This window comes from Cebus imitator, unplaced genomic scaffold (genome assembly GCF_001604975.1).
Source record: "Cebus imitator isolate Cc_AM_T3 unplaced genomic scaffold, Cebus_imitator-1.0 Scaffold8, whole genome shotgun sequence".
Taxonomy (NCBI): Eukaryota; Metazoa; Chordata; class Mammalia; order Primates; family Cebidae; genus Cebus; species Cebus imitator.
This window is the reverse complement of record NW_016107323.1, coordinates 9,986,632-10,006,205: the sequence shown is the minus strand read 5'-3', so window position 1 is coordinate 10,006,205 and position 19,574 is coordinate 9,986,632. Positions and strand designations below refer to the sequence as shown.

General features: G+C 42.3%; 1 protein-coding gene across 2 annotated transcripts; it reads right to left on the bottom strand.

The window, feature by feature from the left end:
- Positions 1-2,666: 2,666 nt before the first annotated feature.
- Positions 2,667-16,070, bottom strand: OAS1 (2'-5'-oligoadenylate synthetase 1). 2 transcript variants are annotated; one of them, XM_017543044.2, is made up of 6 exons: positions 15,565-16,070; positions 14,016-14,304; positions 11,644-11,828; positions 5,738-5,970; positions 4,782-4,932; positions 2,667-3,051 (listed from the first exon to the last, which is right to left on the bottom strand). In XM_017543044.2, the coding sequence occupies exons 1-6, from the start codon at positions 15,742-15,744 to the stop codon at positions 3,019-3,021; spliced, it is 1,071 nt and encodes a 356-aa protein (XP_017398533.1). In that variant the 5' UTR covers positions 15,745-16,070; the 3' UTR covers positions 2,667-3,018. The 2 variants fall into 2 exon arrangements, with proteins under 2 accessions (XP_017398533.1, XP_017398516.1); XM_017543027.2 differs by having other exon boundaries at positions 2,667-3,183; positions 15,565-16,069.
- Positions 16,071-19,574: the final 3,504 nt, after the last annotated feature.

The window sequence follows — 19,574 nt, the reverse complement described above, 5'->3', positions numbered from 1 at the left end:
TGTGGCCTCCTAGTGACTTAATGGATGAGTCTCTTGAAAGGGCACTACTCAATTTATGCCATTAGAAGAAATCAAGGCTGGATGACCAGGGGGCTAAGGGCAGTCGTTCCAATAAAAAGTCATCATCCTTTCCCGGTTGTTGGACCTGACCCAGTTCTCAGACTAGACCCCAATAACAAGGAGGAAGCAGAGTTCCCTTGGGAAAGGACCGTGCAACACCATAGCATATATAGTAATGGTTTCCCCCAAGGGACTTATGGCCATTTATTCAGAGGATGATACACTGAAAAAGGGGAAACACTCAACATTTCAAAGACTGTCAGGCAGAGGATCAACATTGACAACGATGCAGGAAGATCCAAAATGTCACCAGATTCTGTCTCCATCAGAGTAGGGGCATGTAGGAGCCAAGAGTGGAAAATGGAGCCCTGGCCAAGTCAGGCTTGTAATTTGCCCGCTGTGTCTGTGGGCCTACCTGGTGATCATTTCCCTGTCCCTTGAAGGTATGTTCAAAAAGGACATGCTTGGTAAAAGACACTACCCCACATTAGCCTGAGGTTAAGTGAGAGCTATCACAGTGAGGAAGGTCATGGGGATGCCTTTGAAACTGCCACTTCCCTGGCCAGGAGAGTAAATCAAAACCACTATTACATCTCAGAGTGAGGAAAGTACAGAAATTCACACCCTTTTATGAAGTCATTAAGGACTCTGCAGCTGGTATAAGCTGCAGTGCAAGTTGCCCCTCTACTTGAGCCATACCACCATGGCAGACCCCATGGCGTTCCAACTGTCAGTCATGGGAAAAGATGTCATTCATAGATTATGGCAATATCTAATTAGAGAATTATTACACAGACCCCCCAGGACTCTGGAGCAAGCCCATGTCATTTGCAGCAGAAACGTATATGCCCTTTGAAAAACAATCCTGGTGCACTACCGGGCTCTGTTGTAGATGGAAGTCTGATCATGTGGCCATGTGTCTCTTCAATCGAGCAACTAATTACCGATTCCATTAATCTGCTCTTGGCTTTGGCGTTGTTATAACATGAAACACTCTCAAAAGGCAACACAAGTGCATTTTCCACATTGTAAAATATAATGAAGCCATTACATTGGGATGTCCACACTTGCCTATCAGCATGGAGAGTGCAATGATTGATTTTATGTGATAACTTGACTGGGCTAAGGGTGCCCAGATAGCTGGTGAAACATTTCTGGGTGTATCTGTGAGGGTGCTTCTGAAAGATATTTATATTTGAATCAGCAGACTGGCATTATCTAATCCAGTCTACAAATAGGACAAAAAGACCGAGGAAGGGTGAATCTGCACTCAGGTTGAGCTGGGACATTCATCTTCCCCTGCCTTGGACATCAGTGCTTCTGGTTCTCATGGTGCCAGAGTAGGAAAAATAAGAATTCAATGAACGAGGACACATGAAGACCATACACCATGGTGATTAAGAACATGAGCTTTACGGAGAGAAGGGTTAGGGTTCAAGTTCAGATTCTGCCCCTGACCAGCTGGGTGACCCGGGGCAAGCACTGTAGCCTCTTAGAACCTCAAGTTCTTCCACTTATTATTATGAGAATAACAACAAAACCCATCTCACAGTGATGCTGAGAAGCTAAATGGAAGAATATAATCTGGACAGACCAAAGACTGCTTGGCAGCCACCCAAGTGACCAGCAAGTCAGGTGATAAGAACTTGTTTGGTTATTTTGTGACTACCTGTGAGAGTTTTATATTTTGGAGTCTTATGAATGAGATGCTGGTTCTTGGTCCCAAGAACAGTGTGACGATGTGGCAGTGTAAGTCAGTATAGTTGATTCTTTAATCCAGTGATTTACCTAGGACGGCAGAACTGTCCAAGAGAAATGCCAGATATAGGTGAAGGGAGGAAGGCAGCAAATCACACTGCTATGTGTGTACCTATGCAACAATCTTGCATGTTCTTCACGTGTACCCCAAAACCTAAAATGCAATAAAAAAAAGAAATACGTCATGTAATGCAAGCCACATGTGTGATTTCACATTTTTTAGTAGCCACAATTAAAAAGGGAAAAGAAAATGATGAAGTTCATTTTGATTTTACTCAAATATATCGAAAATTATCATTTCAGCACACAATTTAAAAAATTATCAGTTGGCAAGACCTTGGCATTCTTTTTGCTTGTACCAAGTCTTTGAAACCAAGTATACATCTTGCACTCATAGCACATGTAGATTTAGACTAGCTACATTTCAAGCATTTAATAGATACATGTGGCTAGTGGCTGCTGTGTCACACAGGGAAGTTCTAAAATTTTTCTCAGAGATATGGAGAAAGGATGACTCAAAGATGCTTATTTCAAGATTAGTAATAGAAAAACCATCTAATATTAAGATGTTTTGCACAAATGTCAACTCCATGAGGACAGGGACTTTTTTACTTAAAAAATTCTGGGAGTCTTGGCTCTGCAGGGTCATGAGGACAGGGATTTCTGTCTTCTTTTGTGCACTGCTGTGTTCCCAGAGCCCAGAGCTATGCTTGGCACATAGTAAATTCTCAATAAATACATCTTGTTAAATCAACGTACACACACACACACACACACACACACACACACCCCTCTAGATATGCATCTGTACTTCTTGGATCTGTTCCTTGAAGTTAATAAACACCCAATAAATGGTATTTGCTTTATTTTTATTGTCATCGATAATACATTAGATATAACCCTCCCACCAGGTGCACAGAAGAAAGTCAGGGCTGGAATTTCATTCTCTAACCTAAATCTCTCTGTTCTCTCTCAGGGAATATTTTCAGAGAATAGATGGAGTGAGGCAAGGCTGTGGGGAAGGTTATCCATGATAGGAGAGAGGGCATAGAAGGCCAGGGGTCAGGAGACCTGGATTCTGTCAGATCGTGCACCAGCTCACTGAGGACCTTTGTCCTCTCTGGATCAAGGGTCCCACCTGGAAATGAAGGGGCTGGTCCGGATAACACTGGAACCCTTTCCCCTAAGACGTCCTGGCATTCAGAGGATGGTGCACGTCCAGTTCTCTTCTTCCTGTGGGGTAGATGCTTTCTGGAATGTGCTGGAGTATTGAGAAAAATAAGAGGGCTCATATGTTCTGATGTAACCATATTTCTGATACATCCTGGGATCGCAGGTCTCATCGTCCTCACTGATGCTTTCAGTCTGAAAGGGTGAGACACATGATCACATCACGGAGTCTTCCTACCTTGCAGCTGGAGCTCACTGAGCTTTTATGGTGGACACTATGACATGCCAGCTGGATCCCCCTTTGAGGAAGGACTAACAAACCTCAGCTTCTGGGACAGTCATGAAATCAACCTCAGTGCGCATCAGTGGTGGATTGGGTAAAGAAAATGTGGTCTATCTACACTATGGAATATTATGCAGCCATAAGAAAGAATGAAATCATGGATGCAGCTGAAGGCCGTTATCTTAAGGCCTTCAGGATTTAGCCAGAAACAGAAAAACAAATACTTAACATCTGCTAAAGATGGGTACAATAGACACTAGGGACTCCAAAGAGGAGGAGAACGGGAGAAGGGCAAGGGAAAAATTCCTATTAGGTACTATGTTCACTGACTGGGTGACAGGATCAGTGGAGGCCCAAACCTCACCGTTACACAACATAGCTGTATAACAAATAGCACATGTGCCCTCTGAATCTAAAATAATAAAAATTTTTAAAAAGAGAGCATGCTTCATGGGATTGTTGTGAATATTTAATGAAATAGTGTATATTAAAGGGCTTCGGAGAGAACCTGAGCCCAAAGCAGGTAATCAATAAGTAGTGTTAGAGATTATTTATTATTACTCTTAGGGGAATGAACTCTGGACAAGGGATGTGATTAATTCTAGAAACTCTCTGTTTGTGACCAAAATGACTGTAAAATATGGAGTACAGCTTGTAACTATACGAATATAAATGGCCTTTGGCAAGAGGTAAGTATGTTGGAAAGAATGGTCTCCAGTTCTAGATCCTTGAGGAATCACCACACTGTCTTCCACAGTGGTTGAACTAATTTGCACTCCTACCAACAGTGTAAAAGCATTCCTATTTCTCCACATCCTCTCCAGTATCTGTTGTCTCCTGATTTTTTTAATGATCACCATTCTAACTGGTGTGAGATGGTATCTCAATGTGGTTTTGATTTGCATTTCTCTAATGACCAGTGATGATGAGCTTTCTTTTTATCGTATGTTTGTTGGCTGAATATTCACAATAGCAAAGACTTGGAACCAACCCAAATGCCCATCAATGATAGACTGGATAAAGAAAATGTGGCACATATATGCCATGGAATACTATGTAGCCATAAAAAAGGATGAGTTCATGTCCTTTGCAGGGGCATGGAAAAAAGTGGAAACCATCATTCTCAGCAAACTGACACAATAATAGAAAACCAAACACCGCATGTTCTCACTCACAAGTGGATACTGAACAATGAGAACACATGCACACAGGGAAGGGAACATCACACACTGGGGTATGTGGGAGTTGGAGGGCTAAGGGAGGGATAGCAAGAGGTAGGAGGATGGGGGGATAGCATTAGGAGAAATACCAAATGTAGATGACGGAATGATGGATGCAGCAAACCACCATGGCACATGTATACCTATGTGACAAACCTGCACATTCTGCACATGTACCCCCGAACTTAAAGTATAAAAAGAAAAAAAAAAAGAATGGTCTCAAACTATAAGTTTCAAGCTGCGTGGAGAGGGGCAGGGATGAATGGCAGGGAGGAAGCAGGAGGTCTCACCGACAGAGTCCAGGAGCTCACTGGGGACCCATCCCAATTCTTAAAGCATGGGTAATCCAGCCAGTCCTCAGCCTCTCGTGCCAGCTTCCACCAACCCTTTGGGTCTCCACCTAAGTTTCCTGTAGGGTCAGCCGGGTCCAGAATCACAGGCCTGTAGAGCAACATTGAGAGAGGGACAGGTGAGGAGCTGGGGCTCTGTCCTGGAGTCCAGATGCTCCTGGCAGAGCAAAATGTAGCCTGGGATGGGCTGGGACTCAGAGCGTGAGGAGGGGCTCCCAGGGTTACGTCCCCTGTGCCCTATTCCCCAGCGGGCAGTAAGCACGGGGAGAGGGAGCCTTGCACTTGCGCCTGACAGATGTGGGTTTGAATCCCACCTCTGCCCTTTATCAGTGATGTGCCCTTGGTTAGGTCACTTGAACTCTCTAAGCCTCAGGTTTCTTTCTGTCAAATGTGGGTACTTCCACATGCCTATCTCAAAGGCTATAGTGTGAGGAAAGAAAAAGCCAAGTAATGTGAAATGCTTAGCACAGTGACTAGAACATGACACACATGTCAGTCATACTGATAATAATTTTTACTATTATATTAGCATGTGTTGGTCTTACAGCAAGCTTTTAATACCTGGGAGCAATTACTGTTATTGTTGTTGCTGCTGTTCTTATTTCAGTTCAAATTCCAGCTATTTTACTCATTTTCTGTTAAGGGTTAGACAAGCTCCTTACCTCTCAGAACCTCAGTTTACTCACCTGTAAAATGATTGGCATAGAGCCTGCCTCGCAGGGTTAGAGGTAAGCATTTAAATCAAATGGCAGTAGTAAAATGCCCAGCACAATGACAGGCAAACTGAGATTCTCACCAAGTGGGGATCCCTCCCACCTCCTCCATTTACAAGGCACTGCACCTGTATCCAGGTGTTCATTTACATAGGGGAGCTAATCCATGTGGGGATACCATACCTGGGTTTGCTGAGCTGCCTGCTCAGGTACTCTCTAATACTGGGGTTTTTATCGTCATAATACACTGTCCAGTAGATGCAGAGTTGCTTGTAGTTTATGACTAATTCCAAGACCGTCCGAAATCCCTGGGCTGTGTTGAAGTCTGTATTCAAGCTCCCTTTCTCCCAAGCATAGACCGTCAGGAGCTCCAGGGCATACTGAGGTGGCAGTGGCTTCCCAAGCTTTTCCTTACACTGAGAAGAGGAAAAACAATCAGAAAAAAAATGGGTTTGCTCAACTTTTGTGTAAACTACACTTCTTATTGGCCCAAGTCCAGCCTGCCACCTGTTTTTAGATATAAAGTTTTCTTGGAACAAATCAAGGCTCATTCATTATTGTATAGTTTATGACTGCATTCATGCTACAAAGGCAGGGTTGAGCAGTTGCAACAGAGGATGTGCAGTCCACAAAGTCTAAAATATTTACTATCTAGCCCTTTATTTAAAAAAAAAGTTTGCTGGCCTCTTGTTAAGAGTTCTGGATTCTTATTGATGTAGGTTTGAATCCTGGCTTCACCATTGTCCAATTCTAAGTAGATGACTTAGGATCTCAGAGCCTCATTATTTTCATCTGCTTAGTGAGTGATCACAATAGCACCTACCTTAGAAGGATATTATGAAAATTAACTGAGAAGAAGGACTTGTAATGTTCCTAAGAAATGCACAGAAGCAAACAAAATTCTTTGTGGAGGAGTATACATAATCCAAAACCTCAAATTATTTTACAAATAATTTTCAAATACCATGATGAGCACATATGTAACCAGGCACACAAGGAAACAAAACACTAAGAGTGATGACCAACAGAAAAAAAGAGAAATAGTAATAAACTAAATTCATATGGAACCAAAAAAGAGCCCACATAGCCAAAGCAAGACTAAGTAAAAAGAACAAATCTGGAGGCATTACATTACCAGACTTCAAACTATCCTATAAGGCCATAGTCACCAAAACAGCGTGGTATTGGTATAAAAATAGTCACATAGACCAATGGAACAGAATAATGAACCCAGAAATAAAGCCAAACACAGCCAACTGATCTTTGACAAAGCACAACACAAATTGGGGAAAGGACACCCTATTCAACAAATGGTGCTGGGATCATTGGCAAGTCACATGTAGAAGAATGAAACTGGATCCTTATCTCTCCTCTTATACAAAAAGCAAGTCAAAATGGATCAAACACTTAAATCTAAGACCAGAAACCATAAAGATGATAGAAGATAACATCGGAAAATCCCTTCTAAACATTGGCTTAGGGAAAGACTCCATGACCAAGAACCCAAAAGCAAATGCAAAGAAAACAAAGATCAATAGATGGGACTTAATTAAAGCAAAAAGCTTCTGCAAAGCAGAAGAAATAATAATTAGCAGAGTTAACAGATAACCCACAGAGTGGGAGAAAATCTTCACAATCTATACATCTGACTAATATCGAGAATCTACAAAGAACTCAAACAAATCAGCAAGAAAAAACAAACAATCCCATCAAAAAGTGGGCTAAGGACATGAACAGAGGACTCTCAAAAGAAGATACACAAATAGCCAACAAACATGTGGGAAAATGCTCAACATCACTAATTATCAGGGGAATGCAAATCAAAATCAGAGTGCGATACCACCTCACTCCTGCAAGAATGGCCATAATAAAAAATCAAAAAATAATAGATGTTGGTGTGGATGTGGTAAAATGGGAACACTTCTACACTATTGGTGGGAATGTAAACTTGTACAACCACTATGGAAAACAGCTTGGAGATTCCTTATAGAACTAAAATTCTAATGGGATTGCATTAGATCCAGCAATCCCACTACTAGCTCTCTACCCAGAGGAAAAGAAGCCATTATATGAAAAAGATACCTGTACACGCATGTTTATAACAGCACAATTTGCAACTGCAAAAATATGGAACCAACCCAAATGCCTGTCAATCAATGAGTGGATAATATCTCACACACACACACACACACACACACACACACACACACACACACACCATGAAATACTACTCGGCCATAAAAAGGAGCAAAATAATGGCATTCACAGCAACCTTGATGGAAATGAATACTATTATTTTAAGTAAGTATCTCAGGAACAGAAAACCAAACATTGTATGTTCTCACATATATGTGGGAGCTAAGCTATGAGGAAGCATAGGCATAAGAATGATACATGAGACTTTGAGGACTGGGGGGAAGGAGGGGGATGGAGAAGGTTAAAAGACTACACATTGGGTACAATGTACACTGCTTGGGTGATGGCTACACCAAAATCTCAGAAATCACCACTAAAAAACTTATTCATGTGACTAAGCACCACCTGTTCCCCCAAAAACCTAACAAAATAGAAAAATTAAATATAAAAAAAATAGTCCTCTCTCTGTGATCAGTGGTTTGAATGAGGACAGGTAAGAAGAAGTATCAGAGCCATATATGTATACACATGAATTGGTGTGTGCTCATGTCACAGAAAAGAAGTGCAAATAAAACATCATACTAAAAAATAATAAAAAATTTTAAATAACTAGGAATATCATATTCACAGAATAAAATAAAAACTTTAAATAGTTAGTAGGGAATTATGCCAGGTGTGGTGGCTCACGCCTGTAATCCTAGCATTTTGGGAGGCTGAGGTGGGTGGATCACCGGAGGTCAGGAGTTCAAGACCAGCCTGGCCAACATGGTAAAACCCTGTCTCTACTAAAATGCAAAAATTAACCAGGCATGATGGTGGGTGCCTGTAATCCCAGCTACACAGGAGGTCGAGATGGGAGAATCTCTTGAACCTAGTAGACAGCAGTTGCATTGAGCTGAGATAGCACCACTGCACTTCAGCCTGGGTGGCTGAGGGAGACCCTGTCTCAAAAAAAAAAAAAAATTAGTAGTAAATTAAAAACCATAAGAAGTAACATGACAGATATAAAAAAAGAAATAGAAATTTTAGGATAAAAATGGCAACTATAATTAATAGCTTAACAGTAAATTAGATATAGCTAAAGAGAAAATTGCTTAATTCAAAGGTAAATTAGAAGAAACTATTCAGAATAAAGCATGAAAAAATAGATAAAAAGAAAATACAAAAAAGAGTACAGAGCTATGAAAGACAGAGTAAGGTCTAACATACATTTAATTGGAATTCCAGGAGGTGAGGAGACAATGGGGGAGAATCCATATTTTAGAAGAATGGCTGAGAAGTTTTAAAACTGAAGATACCAATACACAGATTCAGGAATCTTAAAGGAATCCCAATCTGGACAAATTATAGGAGCCCATCATTAAGACACAGCAGATTGAAGCTAAACAAAATCAAAGACAAAGAAAAACTCTTACATGCGGCCAGAGGAATAAAATAGGTTACTTACAAAGGAGCTGCAGTTAGACTGGCAACTGGCTTTTTAATGATGACACTGGAAGATGGAATGACATATTCAATGTACTGAAATGGCCACCCAGCAAAAGCACCCTTCAACGACGAAGGCAAAAACATGACATTTTCAGACAAACAAAAACTGAGGGAGTTTACTACCAATAGGCCATCATCAAAAGAAATCCCAAAGGATGAACAGTCATTTAGGAAAATAACCCCACATGGAATGTTAGAGGTGTAAGAAACAATGAATAGTGAAGAAAGCAGTAAATCTCTGAGTAGATTAAATAAACATTGGCTCTAAAACAATAATAATGCTTTGAGGCACTTGAAAATATAGAGAGACTTGAAATATACAAGAAATGTAGCATGTAAATTGGAGGTGGTAATGATGGTGGTTAGCGGAGTTAAATTACTGTAATCTTGTCTTGTTTTAAAGGAGAACAGCATAAAGAAAGAAAGAAAGACAATTCTGGGCTGTGTAGGACTCTCTTGATCATTGCACAACTAGTATTCCTACCTCTTTCCACTAAATATAAGTAGCACCCATGTCCTCCTATGACCATGGTTACCAAAACACCCTCATTAATTTTCTTTTCTTTTTTTGAGATGGAGTCTTGCTCTGTTGCCCAGGCTGGAGTGCAGTGGCCCAACCTTGGCTCACTGCAACCTCCGCCTCCTGGTTTTCAAGGCCTTCTCCCGTCTCAGCTTCCTGAGTAGCTGGGATTACAGGCATATACCACCACACCCAGCTAATTACAGGTATATAATTATATACATATGCACACATGAATCTGTGTGTGTTCACGTCAGAGAAAAGAAGTGCAAATAAAACATAAGACTAAAAAATAATAAAAATTTTAAAATAACTAGAAATGTCATATTCACAGAATAAAATAAAAACTTTAAATATGTTAGACCTTACTCTGTCTTTCATATCTCTCTCCCTCTCCTCTCTCTCTCTCTCTCTAAGTAGAGATGGGGCTTCACCATGTTGGTCAGGCTGGTCTTGAACTCCTGACCTCAGGTGATTCACCCACCTCAGCCTCACAAAGTGCTGGGATTACAGTGTGAGCCACCGTGCCTGGTCTAATTTTCAACATGTCCCTGGGGGCAGTGCTGCTTTTGTCAAGAACTGCTTTTGTAAATTCTACCATGCTCAGGGGCTCCATGATTAAAATTCATGGAACAGCAAACACTTAGAAGTCTAGCAACTAAACGGTTGTCTTCTTTTACCTAGAGGTGTTATTTTTAAATTGGGAAGTTTATCCCTGATTATTTTCATTCATTCATTCAAGAAATATATATTGAATGCCTGTTATTATCAGGCAAACTCCTAAGTCAGTAGACCCAAATTCAAGTTTTTGTTTGTTTGATCTTTCTCTGTCACCAGGCTGGAGTTCAGTAGTACAATCTTGACTCACTGCTACCTTCTCCTCCCAGGCTCAAGTGATCCTCCTACCTCAGCTTCCCCAGTAGTGGGGACTACAGGTGCTCACCACTACACTTGGCTAATTTTTTAGTTTTTTGTAGAGACAAGGTTTTGCCATGTGGCTCAGGCTAGTCTTGAACTCCCTGCCGTGGCCTCTCAAGGTGCTGGGATTACCGGTGTGAGCCACTGTGCCCAGCCAAATTCAAGTTTTACTTCTGCTAGTTATTGGCCAAATTAGTCACCTGACCCAGGAGTTACTCTTGTTGACCTAAGTGTAAATGGGTTTAATAATAATACCTAACTTTATCTAACTTACAGAATCACTGTGAAAGTTGACTAAAATTCAGGGCATTTAAAGTGAACAGAAAAGCATATCACATCTTAGATGAGCTAAGCACACACAATACATGTTAGCTTTTATTATGTGTACTCTTGTGGTGGCTAAAAGATATCGCATTTATTAGCACCAGCTATATGCCATTTTACTCTAGCTGTGACATGCTACTCTTTGCAAATGAGAAAACAGAAAGAACAGAGAGGTTAAGTTGCTTACTCAGGGTCAGCCAGCCAGTAAGTAGAAGAGGCATCTGAACATATATTTCTCTGAAACTTGTTTTGTCTTATCTACCTTCTGAAGAGTGTGGTTGACTCTCTCTCTTTCTCTCTCTCGCGCTCTCTCTCTGTCTCTTTCTCATTCTCTCTCTCTGTGTGCGTGTGTGTGTGTGTGTGTTTGTGTGTGTGTGTGTGTGTAGCACTGATTCATTTATTCAACAATTATTTACAACTATTATGTGCCAGGCTCTGTTCTAAGTTCTTGGGATACAGCAGTGAACAGAACACCAAAATCCCTTCCTTCCTCCCTTCCCTCCCTTTCATTCTCTTTTCTTTTTTCGTTGCAAACTCCTCCTTCCTCCCTCTCCACCTCTTTTTCCTTTCTCTCCTCTTTCCCTCCCTCTATTCCCTCCAGGACTCCCCCTCCTCTTTCCTTCACTTCTTTCTCTGCTCCCCCCACACCTCCTCTGCTCCCAGTCCAGACAGGACCCACAGTGGCCTGGCAGGAGGGCCATACATTTTGGTACCAGTGCTTGACTAGGCGGATGAGGCTCTTGAGCTTGGTGGGGCGCTGCTTCAGGAAGTCTCTCTGTAGTTCTGTGAAGCAGGTGGAGAACTCGCCCTCTTTCTGCAGTAAGATGCACTCATTGATGAGCTTGACATAGATTTCAGGGTTAGGTTTATTGATGCCAGTCAGCTGACCTGTTGAGGCAAAACCTACAACTTAGGTGTCAGCTCTTCTCTGAGGTTCTTTCAGTCACCCTGGGGGACAAGCTCCCTGGCCATGGGGTTCGACTGGAAAGTGCATTAGGCCCAGGGCTGGGAAGCCTGAGGTCCATTCTCGATCCTCCCTCCTGCCCTCTCCACTGCCATCACCCCATCCAAGCCACCACCGTCACATGCCTGAATGATGGAGGCAACCTCTTTACAGGTTCCCCCACAGCCTGTTCTCTACCTGGCACCTAGAGAGAGCTTTTAAAATCTGATCTTGCTGATTCCTGCATCCCACACCTGGAATTTAAAAACCCAAAGTCTTTATGGTGGCTAGTGATGTCGGGGTGATCTGGTCTCTGCAACCTCTCCGTCCTCACCTCCTGTCTTGCTTCCTTTGCTCACTTTCTACTGCTCTGACCTTTTCTGTCTTCCTCAAACGTGCCACGGTCATTGCCGCTTCAGGGCCTCTGCACTTGCCGGTCCTCTTCCCAGAACCCCCAGATCTTCCCATGGTGCACTCCTTCTCACCACTCAGGCTCAGGGGCCCTCCATCACCCCGAACACCCATGGCTGTCTATTGTTTCACCCCACTTTACTTAGGTTTTTTTTTTTTTTTTGACATGGAGTCTCGCTCTGTTGCCCAGGCTGGAATGCAGTGGTGTGATCTTGGCTTGCTGTAACCTCTGCCTCCTGGGTTCAAGCAATTCTCCTGCCTCAGCCTCCCAAGTAGCTGGGATTATAGGCATCCACCACCACGCCCAGCTAAATTTTGCATTCTTAGTAGAGATGGCATTTTACCATGTTGGCCAGGCTGGTCTTGAACTCCTGACCTCAAGTGATCTGCTCACTTTGACTTCCCAAAGTGCTGGGATTACAGGAGTGAGCCACCACGACCTGTACTCCAGTCCCCAACACAAGATATGGCACAAAGGAGAGAATCCAAAACTTTCTCATACCCTGGTGTCTTCAGAGTGTCAGCATTTTTTTTTTCATGGCTGCCCTAGGCCCAAAGAAGACCCTGACAGTTCCTTTAATTAAGTACTAATTACTTGCTAATTAATCACTAATAATTACCAACTATTAATAATTACCAACTATTACCAACTATTAATTAGTAGCCACTAATCACTAAGTTCAAACAATTTAATAGTAGCTGTTTGCATTGTATCTGACAGATGTCATTGCATTTCCCTCAAAAATTAAAATCTAAACTATTCTGTGGCCCTCTGTGAGTTCACTGCGGTGTTCTGAGGTACCTTCACATACAGTTGGGAAATTCATATTTTTGATTGATTGACTGATTGATTGAGGCAGGGTCTTGCTCTTGCTCTGTGCCCAGGCAGGAGTGCAATGGCATTTTCATGGCTCACTGAAACCTCAAACACCTGGCTGGCCTCACGGGATCCTTCAGTCTCAGCCTCCTGAATACCTGTGACCACAGGCATGTACCACCACACCCAGCTAATTTTTAAAAATTTTTAGTAGAGATAAGATTTCACTTCATTGTCCAGGCTGGTCTTGAACTCCTGGGCTCATGCGATCCCCTGCCTCAGCCTCCCAAAGTGCTGGAATTACAAGCATTAGCCACTACACCTACTGGAAATTCACATTTTTGAATACCTATTACTCATCAGACCTGAATGTCTGATGACTAATAAGCACTAAGTGATCATTTACCACTTAAAATAATGGTATGATATAGGTAGCATGGTTTTACCAATTCTCCTGATGTGGAAATGGGGCCTCCAAGAGGTTATACTTCCTGTTCAAATGTTCCTGCAGGTTATAAATATCTGTCTCCCAACCTGCTGCATACGTTTGATGAGATCTCCTCATGTTGGGACAAAGATGAAAGTAATATGAACTTTAAGTCACATCTTTGCTCTCGGATTTTAGATAGATAAAATTCACATGTTTTGCCATAACCAGAACCAGTAAGCCTTGCAGCTGTTCTGTAAGAAATGACTTCGTCCTGGAATTATGCCAATTTGCTGTTTAATGTCTCTTCTGTAATAGATCATGATGTTAGTCATTCTTGCCCAGGGAGAGATCCTAAGATTTCCTCCTCCCACCCTGCCTTAGAGGGATGCCCTGTTGGGGCAAAAAAGCCTCAAGCTGTGGGAGATTTCTGCTCCAAAATGGGAAAAAGGAGAAAAAGAAGCTGGGAGCTCTCACCCAGGGCATCAAAGGCAGGCAGCACGTCAAACTCCACTCCCTTCCTGAGACGGGGCGAACTCAGCATGAAGCTCAGCGCACGGGGGCTGTCCCAGTGAGAAGTCTGGACCTCAAACTTCACAGAAAATACTTCCTCTCTTTGACAGGCTTCCAGCTGTCTCCTAATTTCCCGGATGAATTCTCCCCGGTGCTTTAACTGATCCTGAAAAGTCGTGAGAGGACTGAGGAAAACAACCAGGTCAGCGTCAGATCTGCCTCTGAGGGTGGTGCCTTTGCCCGAGGAGCCACCCTGAAAAAGACAAGCACAGTAACCGATGCTTAGCGAGGCAAATCTCCCTAAATAAAATGACAGGAACAATCACTAACATTATGGAGCACTAGCTGCTGTTCTGAAGGCATTGCATGTCTTAAAGTCCTATAATGTTCACAGTGATGCTGTGGTTTGGGTACCATTATCATTAGTTTCTATTTTACGGATGGGAAAATGAGATTATAGATCAGCTCCATCTCCCAGATAGTAGGTGGTGATACAATCCAAACCTGGGGGCCTCCATCTGGGATATGTGTTCTTTTCCTGACTAGCTTATGCTGGGTGGTTCACACTTAACTATTTTACTTAATCTGCACAGCCCTGTGAGGTATTGAGGGGAAGAAGAGGAAAAAACAGTTAGGTGAATGGTGAAGGCTGGGTCCTGGAGAAACAGCCTCCTTGAAACTAGCACAGGTAGGGGGCCTTACGTAAAACAAATCCACAGTTATACACACAAGAGAAGCAGCGCTGTGTGCTTGTCTAGAGACGTCCTCACAGCTGCATAAGGTAAGGGGAGTTGCACAGCTTTGCTGACAAAAAGTTTCTCAAACAGTTACAGGGAGGAGAGCAGTTTCTTATAAAAGTTTTTTGCATTCAGCTGTAATCTGGCAATCCACTCAGACTGCCCTCTCTGTGGCGAAGAGAGCTTTCTTCTTTTGCTTACTAAGCTTTTGCTCTAAGCTCACCTCTGTGTCCATGTTCCTTAATTTTCTTGGACGCAGGACAAAGAACCTCGGGTACTAGTTCAGACAATGAGAAGCTGCTGCATTAAGGTGCATTAGCGAGACTGCAACAGTATTGGGGACTGTGACTGAGGAAATTGGGACACAGAGTAAAGTGACTTGCTCAAGGTCTCACAGCCAGCAGGTGATATTTGCTTTCAAAACATACTATTCTTCACTGCAGAAATGGTGAGCCCTAGTCTGGGCACTGTTTACCAGAGCTGGGCTTCAGTTTCTCTATTTCTGAAATGGGCATGACCTAGGACAGTGGTTCATAAACTTTAGGGGGGTCACCTGTTAATAATAGGGATGTAGGCTTTCACCCCAGATTCTATCTTAACAATCTATGTGGATAAATCAGAAGATCTCAGTTCTCTGGACTCACATTTGCACCCTGGGTTCTAGATTTTTGCTTCTCTCTCTCTTTCTGTGTGCCTCTCTGTGTGTCTCTCTGATTCTCAGTCTCAACTCTTGCACATTCAGCCACCCCTCCCCGGCCAGGCAGGCCTGGACTCACCTTTACCACCTTGGATACGTGCACGGGGTAGGAGCTATCTCGGAAGCACCTTTCCTTCAGGAATCCACAGATGATGTCAATGGCTTGGTTGATTTGCTTGCGGAAATGTGTGTCTGGCAAGAGATTCTCTTCGATGAACTTGTCCAGATCTCTGGCTGGGGTATTTCTGAGTTCCATCATTGACAGGAGAGCCTGTGGCAACAGAACTGCCTCCCAGACCTATTAGCTTTTATCTCTTCTGCTGGCCGAGCCTCGAGCCTCGGCTGCTGTTGGTTTCGTTTCCTTGGAAGGGAGGAGCCGTCTTTGCATTTTCCTTTAGCAAATCAAACACTCCCGATCCCAGTGTTGAATTTCACCTGCTCACTCTTCCGTGTTCTGGAACTTATTCTTTGTCCTTTAACCAGCAACTAGCAGCCCATCCTTTCTCTGAACTCTACTCTGGAAATGAATTTTAACCCCCAGCCAAGATAAATCATACATAACAAATTTTGTGTTTCCTTATCTTTTTTTGTTGTTGACAAAAATCATTTCACAATCATCTGTGGTTTTTTCCAGCAATACTCACCCGTTGCAAAAAGAAAAAAGTCAGAAAAACCAGGAAGTGGAAAGATCATCTGTGATTCTAAAACTAAAAAATTGCCACTATAAACATTCTGACGTAGAGCTTTCCAGATTATTTTTTTAGTGTGAACACGCACAAACAAAAGTCTCTTCTTTTTCTTACGCATGGCATTATACTATGCTTTTTTCCCTTTCAATTAGTAGATTTTCATTTTATTTTATTATTTTTTGGAGACAGGATCTTGCTTTGTTACTGAGGCTAGAGTGCAGGGGCATGATCATGGCTCACTGCAACCTCAACCTCCTGGGCTCAAGCAATCATTCTGCCTCAGCGTCCTGAGTACCTGGGACTACAGGCATACGTTACTGTGCCCAGCTCATTTTTTATTTTTTGTAGAGACAAGGCCTTGCTATGTTGCAGGTTGGATTTTATTTCTTACAGCAGTTTCAGGCTTACAGAGAAATTAAGCTGAATGTACAGAGTACCATAAGCTGCCTGTCCTTCTGCCAATAAGTTCCTCTACTGTTAACAGTGTTGTGATAAATTTGTTACAATTGATAAATTGATATTAATACATCATAATTAACAAGAGCCTATTTACATTAAGGTTTACATGAAGGTTCACTCTTGTGTCCTACAGTTCTATGAGTTTTGCCAAACATAACATGTCATGTATCCACCATTACAGCATCATGCCGAATAGTATTGAGGTAGGATGTGGGATTCAGCTCCAGAGGTGGGGCTTGACTCTGGACCAGATTGAAGACTGGCTGACATGCACTGCAGCAGCATGAACAGTGTACTTATTCCCTGGCAATGACCCAGAAGCTACCATCCTTTTTCTAGAAATTTCTGAATAACCTGCCCCTTAATTTGCATGTATTGAAAAGTGGGTATGAATGTGACTGCAGAAGTGCCCTGAGCTGCTGCTCTCCACGTACTGCCTATGGGGTGACCTTGCTCTGCAGGGGCAGTCATGGAACTGTAATCCTTCCACCTCAATAAACCTTTTTCTTCCTCCTCTAGCTCACCCTTGAATTTCCCTCCTGGACAAAGGCAAGAACCTTCCCTGGTGGTGCCCCAGTTTGAGGGCTCCCCTGCAACAGTTTCAAAATCCCCTGTGCATCACCTATTAAACCCTCTCTGAGTTAGAGCTTCCTTCTTTCCTAATATATGCGTTCAACACTATAAATTTCTCTCTAACCACTACGTTCACTACATCCCACACTTTTTGATAGGCTGCTTTTTCATTTTAATTTAATTCAAAACGTATTTATTTATTTTGCGGAGACAGGGTCTCACTCTGTTGCCCAGGCTGGGGTGCAGTGGCACACTCTCAGCTGACTGCAGCCTTGACCTCCCGGACTCAGGTGATCCTTCCACCTCAGCCTCCCAAATAGCTGGGACTACAGGTGCATGCTACAATGCCTGGCTAATTTTTGTATTTTTGGTAGAGACGGGGTTTCACCACATGGCCCAATCTGGTCTCAAATTCCTGGGCCCAAGCGATCCATCTGCCTTAGCCTCCCAAAGTGCTTGGATTATAGGCATGTGCTACTGAGCCTGGCCCACAATATTTAAAAATTTCTCTTGAGGCTTCATCCTTACCCTTTGTGTTATTTAGAGGTGTGTTCTCTAATCTCCATATATTTTGGAATTTTCCAGCTATCTTTTTTTTTAATTGATTCCTTTTTTGATTGCATTGTAATAAAGAGCATGCTTTGTATGACATACCTCTATTGAAATTTGTTAAAGTGTGTTTTCTAACCCAGAACGTGATATGTCTTGGTGAATGTTCCATGTGAGTTTGAGAAGAATGTGTTTCCTGTTGTTGTTGGATGAAATATTTTGTAAATGCCAACTATCTTACAACCCCTCTCTCAGCCAGGTTATTCATGAATTGGCACTCCCCATTCCTGCTCTATAAGACATTGACTTCTGCCTAAGACTCAATGTCGTCATGGGGGTGGGGTACTTCCTTCCCCTACTCACTTTATTTACAATTGAAGATTCTTGCTGCACTGTATGCAAGTAATTAGGCCAAGTATGACAAAGCAAACTAGTCCTGCAATGATTCATCTTTAGTAAAAATGGGAAACTGGAGAAATGTTATGTTTCAAAAACTATAGTGCACCTGTTGTTAGAGTCTAGTCTTACCTCACGTTTTTCAATATTTATTATTTTCTATAGTTTGGACTGAATTCTAATTTTTCTTGGCTACAAGTCTCCAAAATAATGTTTTCCATTTTTCCTTCTTTTCTCCCCACTTTCCCTAATTTGGAGTCACTGAAAACTGAGTTGTGCTTTCTCTTGAGACTTCTTCCTTCTCATGTGATATTTAGAGGTGTGTTGTTTAATCTCCATATATTTCGGAATTTTCCAGCTATCTTTTTTATTATTATTATTTTGATTGATTGAGAAAGCCCTGAGAGCTGAAACTGGACAACTTATACTTCAGAAGAAAAATAACAACATATTTACATACATAAGCCACTTTGATACCTATCTACTGACGTGTGAGTAATGTGGCTTATATCTTGATTTTCCAGGATTGTTCTTTGGTTTATTGTTGTTCTTCCTCCCCCCGCCATTTTCTCTTAATAGGATGTGAAACTTTACAACCTCCTAAAAATGAGCTTTCTTCATAACTCCAGACCTACCCCTCTAGTAATAAACCATCCTAGCCATGAGCGATCAGACAAAGCCTGAGACCAGAGACTCATTTTCTTCTAAAATGCTTTCTCTAAAAGATTTAAGAAAGAAAAGGGGGGAAATAGGAAAGGAAAATATCTTGGGACCCCAAAATCATGATGCTAAAGGCAAAAGTCAAGCTGGGAACTGCTCAGGGCAAACCTGCCCCCATCCTGTTCAAAGTCACCCCTCTGCTCACTGAGATCCATGCATAACTGATTGCCTCCTTTGGAGAGGCTAGTCAGAAACTCACAGGAATGCAACCATTTGTCTCTTAATCTGCCTATGACTTGGAAGGCCACTCCCCACTTTGAGTTGTTTCACCTTTCCAGACCAACCAATGTTCATCTTACATATGTTGATTGACGTCTCATGTCTCCCCAAAATGTGTAAAACCAAACTGTGCTCTGACTGCCTTGGGGACGTGTCGGCAGGGCCTCCTGAGGCTGTGTCATGGGTTGGCATCCTCCACCTTGGCAAAATAAACTTTCTAAATTAACGGAAGAAAAGAAAAGATTCTGGCTAGGAGCGGTGACTCATGCCTGTAATTTCGGAGGTAGAGGCAGGAGACTCACTCGAGCTCAGGAGTTTGAGACTAGTTTGGGCATCAGCGAGACCCTGTCTCTAAACAAATAAATAAGACTATTCGCTCCTGTAGTGAGACCTTGTCTCTAAATAAATACATATAAGATTTTGTTTGCTCCCAAATGGCAGTTGTAGTTGTTAAATATTTTTGATTTAATTATATATATATATA

Excerpts from the sequence above, each read along its gene's own strand:
- OAS1 (XM_017543027.2), bottom strand. The coding sequence starts at position 15,744 with ATGATGGAACTCAGAAATACCCCAGCCAGAGATCTGGACAAGTTCATC. Across the intron at positions 5,971-11,643 it reads TCAAGCACTGGTACCAAAAT|TGTAAGGAAAAGCTTGGGAA; the intron begins GTATGGCCCTCC and ends TCCTCTTCTCAG. Across the intron at positions 3,184-4,781 it reads TGAGCTCCTGGACTCTGTCG|ACTGAAAGCATCAGTGAGGA; the intron begins GTGAGACCTCCT and ends TCACCCTTTCAG.